This window comes from Chamaea fasciata, unplaced genomic scaffold (genome assembly GCF_029207755.1).
Source record: "Chamaea fasciata isolate MVZ Bird 193981 ecotype frontalis unplaced genomic scaffold, bChaFas1.0.hap1 SCAF_2, whole genome shotgun sequence".
Taxonomy (NCBI): domain Eukaryota; kingdom Metazoa; phylum Chordata; class Aves; order Passeriformes; family Sylviidae; genus Chamaea; species Chamaea fasciata.
This window is the reverse complement of record NW_027094087.1, coordinates 75,208,323-75,235,292: the sequence shown is the minus strand read 5'-3', so window position 1 is coordinate 75,235,292 and position 26,970 is coordinate 75,208,323. Positions and strand designations below refer to the sequence as shown.

General features: G+C 37.8%; 1 protein-coding gene across 1 annotated transcript in view; it reads left to right on the top strand.

The window, feature by feature from the left end:
• The window catches only part of ABCC4 (ATP binding cassette subfamily C member 4 (PEL blood group)), a 142,565-nt gene that overhangs the window by 55,913 nt on the left and 59,682 nt on the right, over positions 1–26,970 (top strand). The window contains exon 20 of the mRNA XM_066176356.1: positions 21,461–21,540. Within this exon, the coding sequence (XP_066032453.1) occupies positions 21,461–21,540 (80 nt within the window). The remainder of the gene's footprint in view (positions 1–21,460; positions 21,541–26,970) is intronic.

Below are 26,970 nucleotides of genomic sequence, written 5' to 3'. Positions count from 1 at the left end.
CCAGGAAATGTATTGTATTCCTGTTTGACTCAGTGACTCAATGGCTTTCTTTTTTTTTTTTTCTTTTTTTTTTTTTTTTTGGAAACAAGATCTGTCCTATCTTTCTGATGCAGTTTTCAGATACATCCTTGTGGTCAAGGTGAATTCTGCAGGGTTGTGAAAAACTGTACCAGCTCTTTTGACAGCTTTCATGTTCTCTTAAGCTAATACAAAAAAATATGTTGTCATTAAAGCAGCAGAGGCTTTGTTTTCAACTCTCTGTGCCAAGCTCTAAAGTAAATTCACATGTGCACAGGTTTGTTAGTTTATGTTGAAAAGAAGTCCCTATAGGACAGCCTTTTGTTGTAAAATAAAAACACAGATTCTCTCTTCCGTGTTGGTAATCACTTGCATTTGTTGTTATTAAGATGGCAACACAATGGGTTCCATCAATCATCAAGATCCTTAACAACCACACAACGTTGTAAATATTATGTTTGGGTGTTTGAGTGGAACAGCTCGTCACTGAAGTAGGTGTGGTAATTAAAACCTGTTAGGTTGCTACATGTGTTAAAGAAAAAACCCTTTAATGTTCTTTTCATATAACAATGGCGATATGTACTTTAAATCTTATCAGGGTGTGATTATTAAATGATATTTTATGGGAGTTGCTCATTTACTGTTAGTATTATCATGGCTTTGTTAAGAGTTTAAATAGTCTTATACTGCCATGTGTTTTATCAGCATTGTGATTCTTGTCAAGAGCCTTACAAAGTTGATTGCTATAGGAGTAGTCTTTAAAGTCAGTTAATGGCACTCTAGAGTTATGTTTACATTTATTATCTATTAGGGTAACTCGATTCAATTCTATCCTATTCTATTTTGCAATAATAATTGAATGAAACTTGGCCATAAACGGATGAGACAAGCCCATTACATTTTCAGTTCACCAAGTCAGAGCTCACCCCATTTATGCCTGATACGGGAGATAAAATTAAAAGCTTTACGGAAAAGCTGTTTGTAGGAGGGGATGAGACATTATTTGATAGGGAAATAGCGTGAAGCTTGTACTGACAGCCACTTCCAAGTGCAGCCTCTTGCTTCCCCGGCACAAGATTCCGCGTCCCTTCGTAGGGATTTTCTATCTTCTTCACATTAAGATCCCCTGGTGGGGAAAACAGCCTGCTGTGAAACTCATTTCTAGCCATATGCTGACCTGCCCAGATACTGCAAAGTCTAGTTGTTTTCATTTACTGAAGCAGCTGCAGAGAGAGCTGCTCTCACCCCACCTCAGCCGAGCAAAAAGGAGGCATGGAATGTTGAGCAAGACAGGGAAGCCTAATTAAAAATACTGGCTTTAGACGACTGCACAGAAGCTGTTCAGAGACATCCCTTTCCTGCAAGTGTTACTGGAAAATAATAATGAAACTTTGTTTTAGTCTTGCGTAGATGGCGTGCGGTTTTGGGGAGATTTGTGGCAATGAGAAACTAAATGTTCATTGGAGACACTTGAAAACAGAGGGAGAGACTGCTGTAATATTGATGGAAACCTGCAAGGGACTTTAAAAGAGGACCCAGCTGAGGTGATGCAGCTACAAATAAGCTTTTAGAGATAATCCAAAATGGAGGGGGTTTTTTTGTTTGTTTTGTTTTGATAACTATTTTGAGTTTGTACCTTTTTTTGCTGTTTTTAATCTGTTTGTAAATTGTGGAATGCTGCTACAACTCCTGTGGATAGCGGTGACTGGAGGTGCCACATGGATAGAATGTCCTTGCTTGCTTGCACGGGAAATGAACATTTCTGAGAAATGAGGAAAAACTTAATCAAAACTCACTTCATTCAACCTTGGAACAAGGCATAAGGATTTCCAAGAATAAATTACTTTGGAGAAGAGCTGGGCAGGGATGATGAACAGCCTGGTGGTGAGACCACATGTCTGGAATGTGGGAAAGGCAGTCCAGGTCTTCTTCCCCTCTGGTTTATTGTGAGCCTTGGATATGTGGCTCCCCCACGCCGGGTGACAGCCGCGCTCATCAAGCACTTGGCTCTCCTGGGCTCTTGGCTGTGCCATAACCTTCCGCTGCTGTCCCTTATGGACACACAAACACAGTTAGACCACTGTGGTGTTTGCGGGGGAACTAGCCCGCTTTGATGGGGTGTCTTGGTTTTTTTGTGTTTTTTTTTTTGTTTTTTTTTTGTTTTTTGTTTGTTTGTTTGTTTGTTTGTTTGTTTTGGGTTTTTTTTGAATCTGAGTAGCTGGGAATTAAAATGGAACAAACGCTATCACAGTGCAAACTCATTTCATTGGCACTGTTCTGCTCTATACTGCACAGAATTCTTTCTCCCAGATGATCCTAGGTAATCTGCACTGCAGCATCTGGATGAATTAATTAGTTGAGGTTTCTTTTTTTTTTTTTCTTTTTCTTTTTTTTTTTTTTCCAGATTGCCAGCATCTTGCAGATTATGCAACAAGTGAAGATTAGTTTGTGCCTGTGGTGATCTTGTAGAGTGTTTGGAAACAAAAGGCGCTTCTCGATCCAAAATTAAAATTTTAGTGTAGAAAAGAATGGCTGTTGTATGAGAATCTGCCTGTTTTGGCAATCCAGACTAAAACCCAAAGAATAGAAATAACAGCCGAAGCAGAGGTATTGAATCGAACTTGACTTCAGTGTGTTGTTCGGTTTAAAAAATACAAACTTTATGTTATTTACAAATAGTACAATACAGCATTGCTTGCTGTCTTCCACCCTGTCTTCCTCAGATAATTTTTTTTTCCTTCATCAAAATCATTAGGTACTTTGTCTGGGGCTTTTTGTTATGTATTCAGGTGAATACATATGCAGAACCTCCTTCAGGTTTTGATTTTTGATGTCATTTTGTGGAAGATAATGTTACATTTGGAGAGGGCAACATTATTACAAGCTGTATGTGTTGATAGCTACCAGCCTTAAGAGAGCTTTTCAAAGTGTTCTAAAATAGCATCAAGCATATGAACAACATTTTTTTGTATGTTTTATTAGTTACTGGACAGTAGTCCTGTAATTAGAGTGGTAGTGTGTAATGGACAATAATTATTGCTTGTGGCTATACTGACCTTGAGGCAGGTATCTTGAAACTGGAAACTGCACATACCTTTTTGTTTGGGGTTTGTTTTAATGTTCATTTAAATTTGGGCTCTAGTTGAACCTTTTCTTAGGCGATTCTTACTTGCATACTTAGTTGCCATAGCTTTTGATTTTGGCTTGAGCAGAATGTTTAGTTGTGGTGGTCCCAAAGGGAGGTTGTGGAGTGAGGAGGTTTCTGCAAAGTCTGGACAGGCTGGGGCTGCCTTAGCTATTACTCACCTAATGCTAGGTAGGAAGTTGTATTCGCAGAGCCAGCAGGCAGAGCAAGCTGCTGTATGGCAGGAAGGTGGCAGAGTCTTCATTCTCAGCTCTTTGGTTCAGAGTAGAGTGCCTTTTGTGCTCTGGAGGTGGTTTTGGTTTTTTGTTCACCTTTAAACTGTTATAAAAACTTTTAAATTACTTTTGACTTGTTTTGTGTTCTAGTTGTAGGATCCCCTCATCCTTCCTCATTTACCAGTTAAAAAAAGAGCATAAAGATCTCTAATATTTCTCAAACTTGAGCTTTTATCATGTGCTACTTGTGCAACATTTATGACGTTTGGAAATCCAAAAGGAGAGTTAACTTTTCATAAGGTCATGGTTTTTCTGTCTACTGACATAGTTCTGGTCAGTTTTCATCCACTCTGTACTGAATTCATCCTCTGCTTTCTGTGTCCAGGAATGCTCCTTTTCTTGCCCTCTTTCACTCCTAAGTCTTCACCACCTTGAGTTAGTGTTGGGCAGAGAGTGCAGAAGGTGCTTGGAAGTCTGAAGGTGCTTGGAAGTCTGAGAAGGTGAAGATTTGGAACTTCTTGCTAGCAATTATAAGGAGTAATAGATGGAAAAGAGATGGTCTAACTCTTCCTCAGTTTTCTTTTTATCAGATGTGATGAGATTTCTGTGTGTGTGTGGTAAACCTCTCTTTTCTCAATGAAGTTACTGTCTGTTTAATATGTAAATGATGCAATGCAGAATATTGCTAATTCATGTGTAGGCAAGAAAAAACACTGCCTTGTGGTAAACTTCCCTTCATTGGGAATACATGTTTCTTTGTCCCTGTGTGTATTCATTTCTCAGCATAATTTCATGTTCGTAAGTTCAAATGTTCACAACCCAAAATAAATAGTTTAGTCTACATTTTAGGCAAAATTCCTACATCTGTTCTTAAGATGTCATAATTCATTTCTCATACAGGAATACTGTCCCTGCCCCATCCTTTCTAGGACATGCCAGGAGGACAATGAGTGATTAGATGCCAGGGGCATTTGCTCAGTGTTGGGTTTTTCCCTGCTCTCTCCTTTTCAATGTGAATAGTTAAAGCTGTAAACTCTTGTTCCTCTCTTCTTTTAGAGTATTTTTTTTTTTATTAGAATCTGTCATGCTGATCTTTGGAGAAGAGGTGGTGTTTTGTCTTCACTCAGAGAGTTAAGTCCCTGTGCTTAATTATGGGTATCTAGGATTTGGAAAGTGCCACTTAGATTAAGAGAAAGAAATGAACTGTAGTTTTTTTTTTTAATATATATGGATATGTGAAGCCCCATATGCTTTCCTTGAGGTTGGTAAAATACGTCTTTCCTTTCTCCCTTCATTAATTCACCAGTCTCCTTTTAGAAGAACAGTTCTCCTCTCTCCTGTCTCAAGAACCAGCCAAAAGTAAACAATTACAGTTAGCTTTCCAGAATATTTCTGGTATTTCCAGACTAAAAAATGTTGAAATGATTTAAGGAAGAGTTGGTAGTTCTTACCTTTAGTCAGATAATGTTCCCTTACCGTTGGAGAAAAAATAATTATTGTTTGGTGCTTCTTTGAGACAAAAGATACCTGCAGAAACCTCTGCAAATTTAAAGCCTCAGAACTGTGAAATATAGATGGTTTTAGCTTTAGAAGTGTCCATCTTTTTTTTCTATTAAACTAACAATATAGGGAGATTTTTTTTCCATCAGTATTTTCAACAGAAAACTAGTTATGCTAGACTTATTCTAATATTAAGAAATCTTATCTAAGGAGCGCTTTCAAAATAAAGCCAAATTTGAGAGAAAAAAGTGCCTTGAGGTTTTTATAAAGCTGACAAGTTTTAATATTCCAAATACGTAGTGACAATGATCTTTTTTCATAATTAAGCTACAAGTATGAGTTAATATTGAATTCAAAGCCATTCACTGAATGCTGCTTATATTTAAACCCCCAAAAATCCCCAAGAGAAAAAATGGAAAAACAATCCCAACATTTTTTTTTTTAATTCAGATAAGAAAAAATAAACTCTGCAGCACCTCAATTTAATAACCAATGTTGCTCAGCTACTACCGAAGGCTTAAGGACAGTGTTTAGAAGTGATTGTTCAGAAATAAATGTTTCTCTAAGATTATGAGGGCTTATACAGATGATTTTGTTCACCTGCTGAGTGTTCAAGAGTGGAAATGTCCAATCTGACGCTTTCCAGAAGTGTTTGTTTGCTTGAAAAAATAGAAACATTCCTGTGGAAAAATAGGATTTAATTAATTTTTGTCCCATCTTAGCCACGTACTAAAGCAATATTATTATGTGCTTTTAATAGAGACACAAATGTTTAGTGGAATGCAAAATCCCAGGTTTCTGAAATGATCTGAGATGTTTTTAGCTTAAAATGTAGTGCTGTGAGCACTGCTTAATTTGTTAATATCTTCCTGCTCTGCCTCTGTTGTTTGTACTTCTCATGAGATTCAAGATGTTAAAATGCTTGTTGAGTACTTGTCATTAATTTTAAAATGGGCATGGAAGGGTTTTGAATAGAAATCTTATGTATTGTTCAATTAAATGGGCAGAAAGAGAACAAGTTAGTACAATTGAAAGACAGTACATTTGGATTAGATATTAAGGAAAAATTCTTTGCTGTGGGGTTAGTGAGGCACTGGCACAGGTTGTCCAGACAAGCCTGTCGATGCCTTATCCTGGGAAGTGTTCAAGCCATGTTGGATGGGGCTCTAAACAACCTGGTCTTGTGGAAGGTGTCACTGCCCACTGAAGGGGGTTGGAACAAGGTGGTCCTTAAGGTCCCTTCCAACCCAGGCCCCATTCTATGTGTCTTTGATTTTATGGGTCTTGGCAAAACAGAAGGATACATTGATTCTTTGACTCCCTGAGGAGGGCATGCAAAAATACTCTTCCAGCTAGTGACCTGCAGCACTTTGGTAGCTTTGTGTTGTATCTGAATTACTGTGAGGTAAACGTGATGAGAAAAAAGTTTCAGCATGGAAGAAGGCGGCTTTGAAGGCCTTTCAGACCTCTCCGTTTTAGTGCTAAGCAGAGATTTATGCTTTCATCTCATCCTTAAAGGGGTGCTGGTTCTTCGTAATGGAACTTGACCTGCAGGATGGACAGAGAATGCTGTTGGTGTAAGAGAAAGTGTGATGGGTGTAACATTTCCTCCTTAGACCAGTTCTTCCTCTTGCTGTATGCCTTTCTGCTGCGATACCAAAGCAGTTCAGAGAGGAAGCAGAGCAAGGAGGGCAGTTACTTTAATTAGTGAATTTTATCCTCAAAGGCTTTTCGATCTAATTTGGTCTTCTGATTTTCTGTTGATTCTTCCAAATGCTTCAGACTTAGTCAGACAAAAGCCTTTTTCTTCACAATTGTCAAATTTCATTGGATCTCGAGTCTTGGTGATAGAGCTTAATTGTCAGCAAAATAAGTCTTGGTTTCTGTAAATTGTTTGATCCTCAATTGGTTTAGAAGTGACAATATACTTTCGTTTACAGGGTTTAGATATTGTTTTCATGTGGCATGTAGAGCAAAGTTGGGCCAACCAAAAACATTATTTCAGTTGTTTTCTGTCAGGAAGGCTTAGACAAAGAGCTTAGTCTCAGATCCTTTAGAGTTCAAGTATCTGCCACTAGGGGCAAAAATTATTTTCCTGTAGGCATTCATCTTTTATTGTAGATTTACCGTGCTGCTTCACTTGGTTGATAATCTAATTTAAACCTCAGAGATGATTCATACGTCCTCAAGGGGATTCACAGCTAGTTCAAATTGTCTGATGTCAGAACTTCTCAGTTCTTCTAGGATCTCTTTTCTGAACATAATGGTCCTTTGGGTGTTTGAATGCACTGAGGAGGAAAGAATGTAACTCATGCAAATGCTAACACTTGAGAGATACAGTTTTAGAACATACTTCGGATGTTTTTTCAGATTAATTTGGATTTCTAGTTCGCGTAACTTGTGATGTCATGACTTAATTTAGGTCCTAATCATGCCAAGTGGTCTATTGTGGACAAACTTCTGCAGTTATGAGCATGGTACCTGTTGAAATAAGGAACTTTCTGGAAGGTAGAATAGGCCATGTACTTTGCTAGAGACTTATGTTTTATAAGCCCAGCATTTTGTATACCTGTAATATGACTGTTTTCCAAAACCTAGATGTCAAGAGGCATTTTCAATTTCCATTCTCAGAAAACCAAAAGAATCAAAGAAACAAACCCCCAACTGTCCAGAAGGTCCTAAAAAGTTTTAGAGTGATCCAAAGACTTAAACATGTTTGTGAGCCTTCCTAAAGGCATGACCACTGTATAGTTGACCACTAAGAACTTTAGGAATTGAATGTTCATATTTGGAACGTGAACTGCTATTTGAGGACTACTTCTCTAGAGTCAGGCAAGGACAAAATAGACATTTGGAGAATTAAGAGGTTTGTAAATATCATTCAGCTATGATGAAAAGTTTATTGAACACTTTTCATATGCATTCTAAAATTAAGCTACAGTTTGAAAACTATCAGAGCCAACATTAGTTCTCGAAATGCTCTAATTAAATAAACTACTATGCTAAGTTGTTATTAATTAATACTCTGTAATTTTAATAGTGGTTAGTTTATTAACACAGTTTTGCCTTCTGTGGTTCTTTTGCTTGGAGGTATAGTTTTGTTTCATATGTTTTAACGATGTATCCACAAATTGATCCAGAACCAAGTTCTGTGCTCATGCTGTTTTGGGAAGAGAGAAACAAAAGCACAAGATATTTTTCTGTCGTTTGCTTTCATTATTGTATGGGTATTTTTCCATTTTATTCTTGCCTTGTCAGAAATTTGGTGTCTTTTTCAATACAGAATAATGGCAAAGCTGTTGTTTTGAAAGAACCTTTCCCAAAATGTCTGGGGTCAGATTATGATCAGTGATTATTTGCAAGATTTTAAATGTGTACTACAAAATATAACTTGTGCTTCAGGTCCATGAGAGGATTTAATAGTGGTTTATGAATACATAAATATGGAGACTTGAGTGATGGTATTTTTGTCATAGTCTTTACATGGCTCCTCTAGTTGTCCTGTTTGTTACAGTCTTAGAACTTGTTTCATCCTACTGTGTCTGATGTATTTTCAGCAGAAAAGCTGCTGGTTTAAAAAAAGCGACAAAACCAAATTGTGGTGAAAATGGGTGTCAGGTTAAAAAATCAATGCATAAGTAAGTGAACTGTTAAAATCCAATGACAGACATGTTTTGAAGGAAGAAAGAAATAATTTACCAATAATTCCTTTACCTGAAATCTTAATTGGCCTTGTGAAATCTTAAGACTCTGTGTGAATGAAATTAAGCAAACTAATCAGAGTATACTCTAAAGACTAATGAGACACAACCATCTGTTTCCCCTGCAGTTCTATAGTTAGCAGAGTGAAATATGCTCTCATAAGGGCAGTTTAAAGCAAGAAGTAACTAGAATCCACTGGATTGTTTTCTAAAGACATCTCTTTCAATAGATATAAGTCTTCCCTCGTCTGGCAGAGTATAACCTTGTGAATAGTCTGTATGTGTCCAGTGCCTGTGGTTATGCAGCGTGTGCTGGGTTCACTTTGTCATCTTCCTTCAGGTGACACTGGCTTTTGACTTCCACAGTTCTAGTTTGGGAACTATTTCAGAACCTGAGCTCTCCCTTGCTGTATTTCCCCTGTTTTTCAGTGTAAAACACTTTTTCTGTTGGCTTTACGGCTCATGTGTTACTCCCCGGTCTGGCTCTTTTTGTCACTCTGCATTTCCAAAACATCAGTTCAGGCACTTCTCTGGTTTTAAGTGTTTCAGTCACCTTATGTCCACCTTCTGTTCTCAGTTGCTTTGTCCCCAACTCTTCCACACTTCCTAGCCTGTGTCTCGCTGCATTGGGCTTTGGGTCTTGGTTGTGTGTGAGGTGACATTTGTACCTAGAGCTTCTGCCATGCCATGGTGAAGGAGAATGGAAGAACCAATGTTGAAGGAAGAGAGAGAAGAGGAAGTGGAGAGTGGATATGCAGTGAATTAAGCTGAGGGTGAAGGAGAGGATACATGCAAGCAGGGCAAAAATTCAAGTCAGTATGTACACAAAGCTCTCTCAATATCCAAACACCCCAGGTTTGGTGACATCTGTGACTACCAGCTTGTCTCTTGACAATTCTGTCTTGCAGCTGCTCCCCAGGGCTAGATGGAGGGAAGACCTTTTCTTAATCTTACAGCCCCAGTATACTGTGAGGGAGTCTAACAGGAGTTGTAGGGAGGAGTATGCCTTGGTTTGTACATTAGCCTTCTCCCCACGCAAAGCTTTTACTCTTTGTGCACCTGGTAAACGGAGCAGTTGGCACATTCTAGTGTTTTTAACTCCCTCCCTCATCATTTTGCTTTTTTATCTTTCAAGCTTACATCTTTGTAACTTCCTGCTCACTGTGCACTTAAGTTCATCCACAACCTGGCACTTTTTCATCTTGAAGTCATCTCTTGAGATGCACCAATAGCATTGTAACCGCATTACACTGACAGCAGTTAAACATATGGGTGGGGAAAACTCATTAATTCTGTGACCCCTTTGTGTTCCTGTGCTTTAGAACACATCTTGTCCTGCAGCTTTCTGTTCCAGCTTACTGCTCCATCCTCCCCTAGCTCCTTATTCCTTCTGTAGTCAATTGTGTTGGTTTCTCTTAACTGACGCAACAAACTCTTCAGGACAGGGCACGTTACACATGGCTACGTGATGGTCCAGCCTGCATCATAGTGAGGCTCTGCCTCCCATTCCAGATACATTCATCCTCTTCTGGGTGTTTCTGATGTGCAAACAACAAATGGCAATGTTCTTGGGAGTCCCTTGTTGCAAGCAGCACTCTTCTGTTATAGCCTGTTTATTTATTTAGGAGTTCGTACTGTTGGACAGTTGTAAATCAGAGCTTCACAGTGAAGTCTGTCTTTGAACAGAACAAAACCAAAAGGGTTTGTAAATTGTATTCACTTCTGCTTGAATGACAGTTCAGTCAAGTAATTTTTTTCCTCCTTGGTGTGTATGTGAATTTTTTTCTGTGTTCACAGAGAAGTGAAGAAATGTTGCAGTTAACATACTTATCATTCTAAGTTTCATATTATTCAAAAGCCATGGAAAAGAGGAAATTATTGGAATTTTTTCTTTAATTTTAAGCAACATATATGTAAGCATATGGTTTTAATTTAACCTCTAGCATTCAGCTGTCAAAAAAAATCTATGGGAATTTATTTAAGGTATATTTATACATAAACATTAAAGGTTCTTTGATTTTGAGATATGCATGACTAATGTTTTAGTGTGGTCAGCAACTACTTCTCATTTGTAGCTGCTTATTTCCAGTACGTTTTTCTTTTTTGTTTCTGAGATGATGCTTTCTAATAGTTGCCCAGTAGAGGAGTACAGTAGAGTCAAAGGCAGTGCAGTATAACTTTTCAAAATGCTTAGCATTTAATAATGTAATTATTAAAATGTCATTCTTTTAATGTAATAAATTAAATATACAGTAGAGAAGAGGTCATATTTGGGTTTTTTTTCCCGCATTTGATTTCATTTAGTGTTGTTAATTATAGTTTAGGCTGTAATGAAGTTTACAGTGATATTTTTTTCCCCAGAAGTCAATGGCCCAAGGAAATGCATTGTCAGACTATATGTATATTCTCTTGGACATAACTTCTAGAAAAAAACTCTTGAGTTGTGGTTGCCTTCAGCTTTTGTGAGACAAAAGGGTTTCGGTTGTTTCTTAGGCAAGATTTGCAAGTGGAATTCAGTGCCAGGCCCAAAACAGAGCAGTAGGTGAAGTCATCTCTCCTTATGCCATAAAGCTTGCTCCGCTGGAAAGGATCCATTCTGTACCCTATATTAGGCCCCCCAAAAAACCCAAAGGATTTCATTCTATCTGTAGTCTCTCCCATGCTGATTGCTGTAGCCTTCAGGCATGCACCCATTTCCCACCTTCTGGTGCCATACTCTTTGCTGAGTTTTCCAAAGGGTGAATAGCTTCAAGAGCAGGGACTGAAGGAGACCTACAGCAGAAGTGCCTATAGTAGAGAATTAACGTGCCTGCTGGAGAGGTGGACAACCCACCTTCAGTGTATTCTCTGTGAGTGCTGAAAATAACACATTCCTCTGGATCACTGCCCCACCTTTGCCTCTCTGGTAAGTCCTGACCCCTGGGCTTGGCTGTACCTTTATAAACAGGATGACAGGTTTCCCAATATCGTATTTTGTGAATGGTACCTAAGTTGTGCATATAGTTGTTACCAAATGTTACGTGACTTTCCTCCAACATGTGGTTTAAAAAGTCCCAAATGGAAGGAAAATATTTATTTTCATGGGGCATGAGGGTGTGGGGTGTGTCTTCTTTAAAACAAAGAAAATTTTCTAGGAGAACGCTTTGATTATTTGCACAGCAGACTAAGTGAGCTTTCTGATAGCTATACCAGAATATCTCTTGAGTTCTGTAGTAATGACATTCCAGGCAAGGCAGGAAAAAATCTGTTGAAAATTATCGAGTGTCATCTATTGCACATTGTAGATAGCCAAACCCATGGGTTTTTAAATAAAATTTTCACCAGTGACTTTTTTATAGTAAGGGTAGCTAGAAAGGAAAACATATTTCAGGAATCATTACATGGGTATTTAATGAATGAACTTTATAGGGAATACTTCCTTTCCAAAGAGTCATGTATTCCAAAAGAAGAGGGAAAGAAAAAAAAACTGAAGAAAAAGAAACTAAAGAAAACTGAATGATCAAACTGAAGGGACATGCCAAGCAAAAGAGAAGGGTTTACAGAGTCAGATGAAGATGTGAAATGGCTCTGCTCTATGGCCTGTCCCGAGGCTTTATCCTCAGAATGGGTGGGCTAGGTAGAGGCCAGAAGTCTTGACTGTCCCAGGGCAGCCTCTATAGAATTCAGACCCTATAGGCTTCTAAGCAGAGGAAACAGTCCCTCTGGAATTCTCTTTCGTGGTTCCAAAAAAGGGAACAAGATAAATGGGAATCTGAATATACAGCTGGTAAAATATGGAATATTACTCGTTTCTGGAATGATGACCGTATAGCTGTGATAACCAGATGGCAGTTTCAACTAAGATTACAGGAGTCAAATGCTTTATATTCAGTAATGTCCTATTTCTTCATTGTCATTTTAGACTGCAGTGATGATTGAGCCCCTCTAGCTTCAACGCCAATTCAAAAAAAAGGGAGGGAGGAAGAGAAAAACAGTGAAACATTGGAAATTAAGATTCTTATTATGAGAATTATCTTTAGGAGGTAGAATGGTAAGCAAAGCAACAAATAGGATCAGATTTGCAAGAGCTATTTGAGACCCAGACAAATATTTTCTGAAATGCAATATTTAAAGCCTGTTATGAATCAAGTCTTGATAGTACAAATAGCATAGGAAAATTCCTTTATGTTGTTGGAAAAACCTTACCAGGAAGGTGACATAAAATTCCATTTTTATTTTATTTCTTGCATTGATGTATATTTATATATAGCTCCCAAATATGAAAATAGCCCTGATAGCTGTTTTTCTCCTCTCATGTAAGTATTCCAGTAACAAAATACTCTTCAGATATTTCAGTCCATCCTGATTTGTAGTATTCTGTTTAATTTTTTGTAAGCTCCTCCTCTAGCTAGACAACACTTGGGATATATTTTCAGCCCAAATTGGATTTGTAGCAGAAAGAGCTACACTACTCAAGTGCTCTTTCAGAAGTGGGTGCGTTTATGGTTAAATATTTTAGTGAAGAATTAAATTCATAATCTTGCTTGTAGAAAGTCAATATAAGACTACATTTTGTAGATAATGTTTCAGGTTTAAATTACACAGATGATTTGCAATGTGGTGAGTAGTTGAATTAGGTAACTTCATATGTGAAAAAGAAGGTGGTGTAAATCAATGGAAAATTTTGTCAGTAATGTATAATATGACATTTTTTTAGAGGCCAATTGATAAGAAGTTGCAAATGATTACCATTTTTAAGTTCTTTCCCCTTGTGGTAGGGTAAGGAGGCCAGTTGTAACTCTCCTGTACCCCCCTCCTCTAAAGAAATACCTTTTTTTTTTTTTTTCCCCAGTTGGACTATGTCCCTTAAAAATGGGACTTAAAAGTCATGTTGCTTATGTTGAAGCATACAGCAGAAATAAGGTTCTGCTGTATTTTGGCAGTACATTAGTTTTGATGGTGTCATTTTAGGTTGAGTTTTATTGTTTCAGTATGCTTAAATGTAGAATTTTTTCATTAAACTGAGGATAGCTTAAAATAATTTCAGTGAATGAATTGAAAATGAAACAGAGAGGATATCCAGAGCTTAACTTCTAGAATAGTTAGAACTTTGTTCTGGCAATCTTCATCATATATATTAGAAGTTTGATATTACTCCAGGAGTTCTGGGGGGGCTTACATGTGTCTGCTTCCATTTTCATTCTAATTATGAGGCAGAGATGTAGTTTTGTGCTCAGGTTCTAGCATAAAACTTTTTGCCAGAAGTTTCTACTTTTACATGATTTTGAATCTTCCTTTCACAATCAATTACAGGGTATGATTGCAGGGATCAATAATTAGAAAATTGCTGATGAATATTTTATCCCAGCTCTAGCATTCTTTTTTTTAAAGGGATCACTTTGTTAGCAAGTATAATACAGCACCCAAGTTAAATTCCATTCTGTAAATGCTGTTACATCTGGAATTGTAACCAACTTAGTTAATGGGTTACAATACAATGGGAAAGGCAGTTAGGCAGTGCAGAAGGTATTTTGAGATTTGCCAAGAAAGCGGATTTCAGAAAGAAGGAAAGTTACGGTTCCCTCCTTTTCTCCACACAATCAAGAGATTTTTCCTTTGTGTGCTTCTGCTTTTAATGGAGACCTTAGATAAAATTCCTGCATTGTATCTTATGTGAGGAGATTTCGGCTGGTGATAACAGATGTTAATACATGTGCTCTTCTGAGTACACCCAGGAAAAAGGACAAATCAACTGTACCACATAAATTACCAAAGAGAGAAAAAAAATTGTATAGAGCGTTGACCTATTTTGGTTTGCCGCAGCAGGGTGATTCCAGTCAATGGTATGTATGGACTAGAAAGCTCCAGAAACAACTGTACAGTTAGCATCAGTGTATTCATACTAGGCAATGTAGATGTCTCCATCAGCAGTAAAAATAAAAATTCATTTCCAAAGAAGCCTGTTTTCTGTTCTTATCTTTATCATAGTTATTCTTCTTCCTTTAAATCCTACACTTAAAAATAAGATCAAACACAGTGTTTGCATTTTCTTCTGCTTTCCTAACTGTTTTCTTGTTTGACAGCATTTGTGTAAAAAGTCCTTTTCAAGTAGTAAATTAATTTGGATAGAAGGCTTCCCACCTGAATTCATTACATGCTGGCAGTTTAGATAAATGGATATTATGATCTCAGCATATTTCGGCCCAGCACCACTGTGCCTATTTGCAAATGTCTAAGAAAGTGATAATATTCCTATCAGTTTCAGCCTGCTAAAGAAAAAAATGGGGTAGAATTTCTTATTTATATTTATAGGATGCCTGTGGGGAAGACAGCAATGCTGTAAATGGCAGTTTGTGTGGACATGTGGTGCTAAACATATATTAAAAAAAGATAACAGACCTTTTGACGTTTCTTTGTAGAAATATGGAAGAAAAGCCAGAGTAGATCAGTAATTGACAGCTATGCAGGAGATGCATTTCCAGATTTCTTTCTGAAGAAATATTTCACAAACTTACAATTCCTTTCATAGTCTGTAATCCATCTTTAATTATTTTGTTGATTTCACAGTTGTATTTTACAGGGTTGATGTAATGTCTGCTTCCTGCCAACATTTGATATGGACAATCCACTTTTGTCATTGCTTTGATGAAATGGCAGGCTGCTTGTAGTTGCAGTACTTGTTTGGTGTTGTTTTTTTTTTTCAGGGTGTGTGTTTGTGTGTGTGAACTGAGCATGGGTAAAGGCTTATCAGCTGCTGAATGCCGCAGCTTAACAGGAAGGTATGTGGGGAGCTGCCAGTTTGTACCACGGGCAGAATGGGAAGTGTGTTCAGTGCAGTTCAACGGATAGGCATTTAAATGTACTTGGTTCTGTACAGCTGTGTCTTCTATTCCTACTTTTTGAGTGTGCCTTTATTGCCACACATGCACTTGAGAGCATTATTTTGCTACCAGGTGTCCATCTAAAAGGGCTTTGGCATTCCAAGCTGTAATTGGGACTGTTGGAGTGCAGGATTCCTCTCTTTGGGGTCAGGAAGCCCATGCTGCACCATGGCTGTTGCAGGCAGCAGTGGCACCCAGCCGTGGTGTCATGGTGTCGGGGGGGTGGGGGACACGAGGGGCTTCAGCTCACTCAGCAAAGTTCGTGGCTGCACAGTGTGTGCTTTGGGATTGTCTGACGTGGGTCCATCCGAAGGTTGTCTGTCCTAGCCCAGGCGAGCATCTCCTTGGCATGACATACGTTCAAGCAAATGTGCAATCCTGGTTGGGGTTGTTTGTGTTTAGTTACACAGAAATGACTGAGTACTTTTTTGAATCTATTCTTTACAGGGCATCTTGCCTTTGGACAGGTTTCTGAGAGTTTGAAGCAAGGAGCGGATAAGAATGTCACATTTTCTCCATTGAAGGCTGGGCAGTGAGGGTGTTCTGGCTTCACTGTTTCAGAGTAGCTTAAGAGATTTTGAATATTTCTTTTCCTCTGGTAAATGCAGTACATGGATAGGGATATTTAAGCCAATTGCTATGGAGGACTTTAGGTTGCTATGCAAAGCAGTATTTATTAATAACATTTGCATATTGAAATAAAAAGTGTGATGCAATTAAAATTGCCTGCACTGAGGATTAGCCTGATCTCTGAGGGGAAAAACATTCCAAGAGTGTGCACCCGTGGACTCACATGCACAAACAAGTGGCAAAATCTTTCTATCTGTAGAAGGTCCTCTTCTTAAACCCTTCTTGTTTTCCAGAGAGGCAAATCAATGAAGTAGAGAAGTAGGGACAAAGTATTTCTGCCATGTGTGATGAAGCAAGCGGGTGTAAAGGTTTTGTAAACTCATTGTAAGGTATAGAAAATCAATGTGCCTACTCTATTGTGTTACACAGAAGTGTTTCAGTGAATGCCCTGGCCAACAAAGTATACCAGAAGTGCCAAATGCATTTAGAAATAATGTACTCTTGCTCTTAGGGTCGTTGGAATTTAGATTGCACAACATTGAATACTGTGGATGGTATTTGGCTATTCCAGTGGAGGATCCTAGTTTCTTGTTTAAAAAAAAAATCCTTTTCTGGTGTTTACATCTTAAGTGTTGATTCAGTTTGGATTATATTTCTTTCATGATAAAGTATGTATAAACATTTTAAAAAGGTGTGGCGCAGTCAAGTGTTTTCATTATTTGTATGATAGGTTTGAATATCTATTCCAAAGTATCAGTAGGCACCTGCAGAAGCAAGGTGGGTTTGTAGCACCTGAACACATTCCGATTCTTGCAATTAAAGCAGTTCACAGAGCAGGGAAGAAAAGAGTATCACATACTGAGGTTTGATGTCTTTTTCACAGAGGACAAAAGAGTTTTGATTCTTTCACTTCAAGTTTAGCCTAACTATTGTGTAGGGGAGGAGGTTTAATGAATCATTGTTTAACTTTGATACTGCCAAGTATTTGACCATTAAATAGTCTGAAATGTGTACATAGCACTTTGGTGACAGACCCGTATTTAACAGTGATTAATTGGCATTGAATAGTTATTTAATTACTTCGGAAGAAATCTAACAACAGTGTGTGTTCTGATTAAGTTATTTGATGTAAAAACAAACATAAGACTGCTGAAGAGAGCACGTTCCCTTTTGCAGCTTGCTGCTAACACTACACACCGCGTGGAAGCCTGAGTGATTGAAATAGCAGATACTATTCACCAGTTTGGATACTGTTGTAACATTGGCATAATTAATCCTTGATTGCTTAAAAGACTTCTTTTGTTAGTGGTTTGGTGAAATTTGACTGAAAAGTTTTAGCTGTAGTATATTCTTTTTGCTTTTGTAGCCCCTTGCTGGGATAAATAAAGGATGTAGGTATTAAGGGAGCTTAAATTTTTTTTGTTAATTGGATATACTGGACTGATCTAAGAATTATTGTTTCTTGGCATGTAAATGTATCTCAGAAATGCTTACTTAAAGAGTTTGGGGTGGTTGGAAATATGAACTATGGTAATGAACAGGGTGATGTTGATAGCCTGTAAGTTCAGGAGAAAAGGATTTAAAGGTTTTGGAGAGAAAAACATAATTTTCAGGTGAGGAGACTGGTAAGTTGTGCAGCTCCTGCCCTTCTTGAATGGCAGGTGCAACAGTTTCCATAGTCGAAAGACCCATTCTCAAAAGTTAGGTTTGTAGATTCTGGTAGAAGCTGTAGTCATAACTGTAAGCATTTTGAGTCCTGGCTCCAAACAGGTACTTTAATGTTTAAATCTGCAATGTTTTCTCTTGCATGCTTAATAATGCATAAGCAAGTCACTGATTTACTGTACTTTCAGTAAGTGGAAACAGTTGTTTCTTCATACCTTGTGAAATAGACCTCTTGTACTTGTAGATATCCTTATAAGTGAAGCAATTGCTTTGAATGCAATACTGTAATGGCTGTGAGGCATCTTGTGGATATTTCCAAAGCATAACACTTCTGCTTGGAGGTGCATTGCTGTCCCTGCTACATGGTGAAGGAACTTGCTTGCTTCAGTGGGTTACTGTAGCTTCCTTCTGTGTAGGGCATGGTCTATAAAATGCCAATTCAGTTACATCCATGTGAACAAGATGTGAAATGCATCTCCAGACTTGTATTTTCTCTTCTACTGTCTCTGTGGTAATAGAATTGAGAAACAGCAATGACAGAAATAAGGCTAAGGCTTGTGGGTTTGTTGCTTGCCTTTGGCTGTAGAAAAGCATTAATGGTCACCAGAAAAACAGTAGAGGAGGGAGATACAGACCTCCTAGCAATAAGCAAAAGATATTCCTGGTCTTAATGACTTCAGGTGTCATTTTCCAGAATTTCTATGTGAAAACACGAAATAGACTAATTTTTCAGTAATATAAAAATTCAAAAACAGTAAAGCTCTGCTATCAGAGATTCACTTTAATGTTAATTTGGGAAGCAACTGATTCATGTTGCCACTGTTTAATTGTATTAGGTGGACTGTGAAAGGTTCCAGTTTTCAAGGATTGTCTTTTTCATATACCATTTCTTTTGCTCACTCAAATTTTAGTCAGTGTCATTTTACAGAATTACTGTATTTACATTTTAAAGAGGATTAGGCAGATTAAAAGATGTTTTCATGTTTTATTGATAACATCAGATTAATTTCCACTTTACTAGTGGCAGCTCACAGAACTTGTCAAAACAGGGGCTGTAGAAACATTGTTATACTTAACAATTTCATAAGGCAGTTGCAAAAAAATAGAGTTTTGGCAATTAATTAGCATTGTTACCTCTGGGAGCTGAAGTGGTTGGTAACATGGAAGAGACAGTGAAACCAGGGATTGCTGGGGACAGCCTGGGTCACCTAAGTTTTCTGTAATGACCGTGTTGCTCAGAGAACTTCACTGGAAGAGGGGGAGGGCCACAGTCACTCTTGATGTGCTGGCATTGCTCGATTGCTGGAGGTGCCAGCACTGGGCTGATCTTGCTGTGGCCATGAAAAAGTGGCCAGCCTGAGTGACTTTGCTGCCTCCTGGCAGTGTCACGTGGGATGGCCTTTGCGCAATGGCTTCTTATAGAAGTCTGAAACCACTACAAGTAAAACTTACTTGGGGTTAAAAGGCAAAGGGTGATTCTTAGGCTGAATTAAGGTGGGGTTCGCTCGCTGTGGGAATAATCCTGTGCCCATGTGTACAGCTCGTCATTGGTGGGTCTCACAGCCTTTCATGGAGGGGCTTAGCACTGTCACCTCTCCTTGCTGTGCTCCTTGCTCTGTAAAATAAAGTGAAGTCACTCAGAATGATGCCTTGAGAGGCTACCTAGAACAGAGGCTCGACGGTGTTAAAGGAATAAAGTAGGTATTTATTAAAAAGGCCTTCAAAGGATACACCTTAGGCAGTACAAGAGCCCGGCCGAGGCTACAGCCACGATGGATGATGGATCATACATTTTCACACTTCTAAAAGTTTTGGTCCATGTACATATTGGGTTTAATTGTCCAATTACAGCTTCGGGTTGTGAAGTTCCATCCTCCTAGACTGTTCTCAATTCAATGTTGTTTATACCTCTTTGGCCTGAAGCTGCAACAGTGTCCTCAGGCTGGAAAAGGATTGTTTTGTCTCATTACCCTGCAAAGAGAACTTGCTAATACTTTATATGAAGTTCAGAGTTATATACCAGTACAGTACAAAATCTGGAAAATATGAAAGCTAAAACTTAAGGCATCAAGAAGACAAGTGACAAAGCTGTGAACAGATTTCTAATACCCTGAGCCCAATCTGTTATTCCACCTAGTTTCCCTTATCTGCCCTTCCTGGACATGCCACCGAGGAAAGCTCTATCAACACGAAGCATTTAACCTCTTTGAATGATTTTCTTTTTGCCAGTAAAGTCTTGGTTCATTTGAAAATAACCTAGAAAGTGATATTTAAGGTTATTAAGAAACCTTAGTGACAACGTGTATCCAACATGTGCTTGTTCACTCTTCTGTGACCAGTCTCCATGTAAGAAAATCGTGGGAAAAAGAAAGTTTTTTTAAAAATTGCCTTGGACTTCCTTCTGATGTATCTACCCTGATACAAGTAAAAGGGAGCATCCCCATGTGCTATTCCCAGTAGTAAAAGGTGAAAGAGATTTCTCTGAGTCTTGTGCTGCTGTATACCCTTCCTCTTTGTGTGCAGAGCCTAAAAACAGGTTGGGTTCTTCTGCTGGCTGCCTGAAATAGCTGCCTTGAGTAGTGAAGTACTGCAGAACAAGCGCTTTGCCACCAGTATCTTTGGAGTCATGTCCCAGACCTGAGGAGAGGATGTTTTCTGTATTGTTTGATGTGGAACAGAAATTCCTTTAAAAAAGAAATTAATGAAAAAGTGCTGTGAGCAGAAAACTAGCTTGATGGTTGCTGCAGAAGTTACTTCAGTATCTCTTATCTCTAAATTACGTCGCCAGCGCACTCTGTGGAGACTTTAAACTTGCTTTCAGTTTAATGAGCTCCTTTGAAAAGGAAAAAAAAAGTCTTTTGTTGCCAGTGCAGTGAATATGTTTGTACCAGTTAAAAGTATAATTGAATCAAGATAAATGCAGATAACAAAGCCATGTGAATGCATGTATGGGCATCACACACCTTAGAAATGGCCAGATTCCCAGCCCTGGTTTCGTTTCTTTCCTGTTGAGTAGAGATACTGATTAATAGAGAAAGATACTAATCCACTTATGGGTGGCAGTGCTGTGACTTTAATTATTAAAGAAGTCTTGATATAACTGATTTTTTTCACTCAAGTAGAACTTGGGAAAATAGAGAAATGTAAATGCTTCACTGACAGCAGATTAAAAATGGTTTTATTAGCTTTAATAAAGATCAGTATTGTCAAGGTTTTGAATAAGTATAAATGTAAGGCTGCATGAATGCAAATCTATCTTAGAATTTATTTTAGAAATGCCTGCAGTTTGAATCCATGTATGATGTTGAGGGGTGAGGACAGAAATGCTGAAAAAGATCAGTTAGATCAGCTATGATCTATCTGAGACATGCATGCACTAGTGAGTTTCAGTCAAGGATAGGAGCAGATTCTGGCTGACGTTGCTTGATGAAACTTGCATTAAGTTGTCTGAACTGTAAATCTTTACCTGCACATGTTAAGCATATAAAGCATGTGTGTTTCACCTGTTAAATTCTGTTGAAATATTATCTTAAAGCCCATTTACATTTTTTTAGCTGTTTAAGTAAAGGTTTTATATTTGGATATAAGGCATTTGTAAAAAAAATTACTCTTCTTCAAAATATATCGCAGTGGTTGTAGAAGATTCCCTTCATGGGAGTTTCCAAAATTGTCTTTTTAGAGTCCAGCTTTTTCCTTTTAATTGTTTTTTGAAATGGTAAAACATGGGTCTTTTCAGGAATAATATTTACTTCCCTTTTATTTTTCTTCTCAACCCTGTTTCCGTAGGAAGAATCTTAAATCGTTTCTCCAAAGATATTGGCCACTTGGATGACTTGCTTCCATTGACGTTCTTGGACTTCGTGCAGGTAATTCAGTTGCTGCTGTCCAAGACTTCTGTGCTGCGTTCTGCATTTAGATCCCTGTATGCTTTGCTGAAGATCAGCTATTTGCCACAGATATAGCCGAGCTGAATGAAAGTACTTGTTTGTGAAAGAAAGGTGCGGTTGAAATTTAACGTGTCAGTAAAAAGCTAGCATGAGTAACAACTGGCAGGTAGGAGTGGCTACACACAGCTTGCTATTATGTCAAGATTTCAGCTCATAGTAGCTACATGCTTGGTAAATTGCTCCTGATTTGCCTCCAAGCAATCTGGCAAGCTTATTGCTGTTATAAGAAATATGTCCTTAGTAAAGAAACAATCAGCTCACTTGAAAAGATAGCGCAGATTAACCTAATTACATGTCTACTTCCACAAAGAATCAAATGCTTACCACACCATTTCGGATTAAAATAGGTGTGGCTATTTACAAAGAAAAGATTAGTAGTAATAGGGTGAATATAATAGCCTTAATAGGAACAAGTGAAATAAGTTGCTGCAGAAAAGAAAGATGGACAAAGCACTGAGATTTTGATGATGATGAAATGATAAAGGATTATATATGACATCAAGGTAATTTTTCTGTTGCAGTTGCTATTAATCTTTCTTGTAAAAAATTGTAGGAGGATAAATCTGAAAAAGAATGTTCGTACTGTATGAAAATGACATGAATCACAGAATACACAGAATTGTGTAGGCTAGATAAAAAAAGACTTAGTGGATTATCTGGATCCACTTAGTGGATCACACCTGTCATGCTGAGGTCAGAAATGTTTCTTAAGGTGCTATTGCTAGCTTTGCTTCATCTCTTAAAGATAACTTATTCAGCATCTAAACGCTGTTTTGACTTATTTAAAAATAAACCAAAGACATTTCAAGTTGAGCAGTTTATTTGTGCTGTTCTTACTGAACTCTTGAAAACAGGAAAAAAAAATTATTCCAAGGAGCAAAAATGCCCATTAAGATAAAGTGGTTTTTGTAGTTTAGTGGAGTAGCTGAAATTGAGGTGTATGTTTTGTTTTTCAGATTTTCACAGTGCCACTTTAAACTGTTGTTTTGGGGAAGAAAGGAACGTGGTGTATTTTACCTATCAATTACAGGAGTTGGGGGTTTTTTGTGATTTAGGAAGTTGCTTACAGTGAACATTAGTATTTTTAATTCATGGCTACTTAATATAATGTAATATAAATTAATTTAAATTCTTCTTGAAAGTGCAACATGGTTTTTCTATAAAAACCTATTAATTTTTTACTGTCTGTACAGATTCCAAGTCGTCTTCAGTCTCGTTAACTGTTTTATTAGACAGAATATCTTACTTTATTTAAGCTGACTTGAGACTACACATATGTGCCTTCTTTTTGACTGGAAGTTCAGTCTGTCCTGCAGTCCTTATCCTCTTCTCGTAGCGTACAGTTTGCATCCACAAAGTCAAACCCGTCTGTCCTGCACAGTGTCCGTTGGGCCAGAGGGGTTTATATGTGCATTAGTGTGTCCTCTTCACAGCAGACTGCTCTGTGTGTGTTCATGCTATGCTGTACATAGTTCATCTTACGTACTGCTCGTGGCCAGAGCGTCCTCTGGGTCCTGTGATCCTGAGATAAAATGATTAACCATTTTCTTCAGTTCTGTGCATTTACAATAATAATGTGAGAATTGTGTTGCAAGGCCACTTGCATGGTGGTTTTATTGCAAGAAACTGAGTGGGTGTTTTGCATGCCCTGGCATGTGGTTTAGAGGCATGTGGGGTTGACTGAGGATGCAGAATTTGCTGGGAAAATGTTACAGAAGTCTGCAAAGGCAGAAGGAGCCACAATTGGTGTGATCTTGTCCATACTTCCTTTTGGTGGCAGACCCTGAAGCAAACTGTCGTGAGAATTGCAGTGTCTTACTTTTGATGGCACAAACTGATCTGCTTCAAAAGAAAGCTGAGAGAGTGTCTGTGCTGTGTGCATGGCGCATGATACAGAGGACTGAATCATCTACCAGCTCTTCGGAAAACATAGTTCTTGAACAGCGTATAGATCCTTTAGGCAGTGTGTGCTTTCTGAAACTGAACTCATCTGGAATCAAAGAGTGAAGGCTGTTCCACTAGATGGGATTGTTTTCTTCTTTCAAGCTCCTGCTCTAAACCACATTTGGTAGATATTTTCCTTCATCTTGATTAATTTATGTGTTTTTTTTAAATCGGCTGTTGAATTATCTGTCAAATTCTGGAGTTTGTTTTTTAAGTGGAAAGTTTTTGCTTTCCAAAAAACAAAGGAGATTTTACAAGTCCAGTACACTATTAAAAAGACACTGTATTTCAAAGCTTGACCGCTCTGTTTGGCATCAGAAAAGGAAATTTAGGATCTTGCTGTTGATTAATAATGTACTGCTGTCCATAAGAAAAAAACCTCTTTCTTCTTGGCAGGTTATCTAAAATTTACTCTTCTTGATCGGCAGGCTTCTTTCTTAGTGGATGCTTTTGAAATTCAAGAGCAAAGATATATTTACTTCTGGTGAAGCAGAGATTTTTACAAAGGATAACTGTTATCAATTATGATAGAGATCTTTTGTCACTTGTTTTGTTTGCAGGTGTCTTTTGTAACACTTCTTATAATCCCTTCAGGAAGAAATATTTTCTCCTTTCTAAAAACAGTATTAGCTGGATATAAAAGCTCTGATCTGAGCCATTATTGTTGATTCTTTGAGAGACATTTCCCGACATTCATTGTTTAAATGGTTGTCAGGAGGAATCAAGTGAAACTTAATAAACAATGCAGTAACTGGTTCATCTTACTTTGTGTGTAGAAGCTTTTCTTGAGCGGATTTGCATTGAAGAAGTGGTTGTTTTTCAGTTATTGCTAGGATCATTGTGAATCATTCCACCCTTTTGCTGTATTGGCAAGTGAGTGTATAATTTCAGCACAAATAAATTCAGTGTGATTGAACACTCAAAAACTACAGTATGAGCCAATTTACATACCGATAAATAAATAATTAAATGGCACCTACTAGTTCCAAGAATTTTGTAATTATACAAAATACAGATTTTTAAGCAATGCTAAAAATTTACAATATTCTTTTTGGAGTATGTACTATGATTTATACACTGCACTACGGCCCTAATGAGCATTATTAGTCTAGACAGCTATATTGGATGGAAATTAATTCTTTGAACAGAAAGTGTTTAATTTTTTACATCGTCCATTGAGTAAAGGAGAAAAAAGACTCTTTCCAGGACAGTGGATAGTCTGTGTACACTTTCTTGTTAAAGCTAAGATGAAATGTATGTGGCAAGCACAAAAATGTGTCATGAACCTTGTGTATTCTTTGGAAAATCTGGTTAGATTTTACAAAACCATTGCTTTGCAATATCTCCCAAAGTAGCAACTTGCATTGTGCTTAAAGTTTTCTGCCATCTTTTCCTTCTTTGGTTTGAAGTGCACCAAAATATAACACACCTGTCTTGAGAGACTGAAGGCAAGAGAAGCAGTCCTCACTAGTAGGCAGTAATTTTCTTCTTCTTACGAATTTTAACAGCATATGCAACATCTCATGGTAGTGCAGCTGATTGTGTTTTGTGGAAGTTACTGCTGTATCCACACGGTTTATGAATTAAAAATAAGTCTCTTTTATGAGAACCTCTTTATGGCTGTGTTTGACTACATGGCTGGAACAGAACTCTCTGATTAGATGTGAAGTAGAAAAATTGAGAAGAAAACAAAGGTTAGGGTAAGTTAGGTGTTTCAGCTAGGATATCTTTAATGATACAATTAGAGTCCAGTTTGAAGGTCATTTAAGTTAAAAAAAACCAAACAAAAACCAAAAACAAACAAACAAAAAACAACAACCCCCCAAACAAACAAACAAACAAACAAACAAAACCCCCCAAAACCATAACCAACTTCAAAATCTAAAGTCTAAGCCTGGATCTTACCTTCTGTAATGAATTCTGGCTGACCATAAGGTTCCATACCAGTTCTCCTAAAAAAGGAAAACAGGAAAATAGGAAGCAATGCTATGTTCACTATGATGCTTGTTATTTCTACCAAATATGACATTAAATTTGTTTATAAAATCAGGTGGTTATCAATGTTTGTAGGTTGATTAAGACAGTCGAAAAGCTGAATGAACTTCTTTGGTGTAGATGGTGAGGTTTTTGCTTTTTCCTTGTGAGCTTACATATTTTTGATTATTGTTGGCCTCCTTTGCTTCAGTCTGCATCTTGTTTTCTTTTTCTTAACCAGAATTGCATGATTTTGGCAGGTGTTCTCCAACTAAGTTACAATCTCCTCAGGTGAAGGACAACTTGTGTGTGAAGGCCATTAAGTGCTTTAAAACTTCCTAATAGGATTTAAACATCTACTTTATTTAGATATAAATGTCCTGCCTTTAACTCTGTGGGAGTATAAAGTTCTGTTGATGTGGACTTCACTGGTAGGTGTGGGGTCTGTAGTTTAAAATCATAGGCTCACAGGATGCTTTGGGTTGGAAAGGACCTCAAAGACCATCTAGTTCCAAACCTCCTGCCAGGGACAGGAGCAGCTTTCACTAGACCAGGTTGCTCAAAGCCCCATCCAACCTGGCCTTGAACACTTCCCAGGGATGGGGCATCCACAGCTGCTCTAGGCAATGTTTAGCTCAATGCAGCAATAATGAAACACAATGCACTATTTGGGGAAAAGGTCAGCCAAGAAATAGAATAAAATTTTGAGGGGGTATTAGGAATTAGGAATTAAAATTAATGAGGGGGTATTAGGAACTGGGAATCCAATATATTTAATAGTGGTTTATGCACATTAGCCCAGATATTCCTAAGTGGCCAGTATTTTGGATGCTGTATTTTTTAGAGTTCATCAAAGGCTGAATCATATTCTCAAGATAGATCGGCAGTCTTAACATCTTTAAACTCTGATCTCAGTGTTTGCCAGATGAGTACCCAAACTACTGCTTGGAAATTATGTCTGTAAACCAATTGAGTACATAGGATGGTGAAATATATTTCAGACTTCCTTTAGGTTTTGTAAGTTATTCTGGTAAATTTTAAAGGGAGGGTTTTCTCTGTAGTTTCTTGCCCTTGTAATTTTTCAGTGATCTTATTACTTGTTAACAGAGTTGATTTTCTGCTTTAGTTTCAAGTGAATTTGAGTAATTAATGTGATGGCCCCTTCATTTTGATTTCTTACCCTGAGTTAGATTGAGGGGAGGGGTAAAAAAAATCATGATCTGTTTTGTTTCTGGAGAACACTGTGAACATGTGAACTATCTGCAGCTGCCCTTGAAAAAGGGCAGTGATTTATTGAGGAAAACTGAATTGCAAAACCTTTTTCCTCCCCAAAATCAACAGCTTCACTGAGTTTAAATAACTGACTTTTCATATCCTTTCATCACACACAAAGACCTAATCCTGAGACTACTTGAGCCACCAATGTAGGCT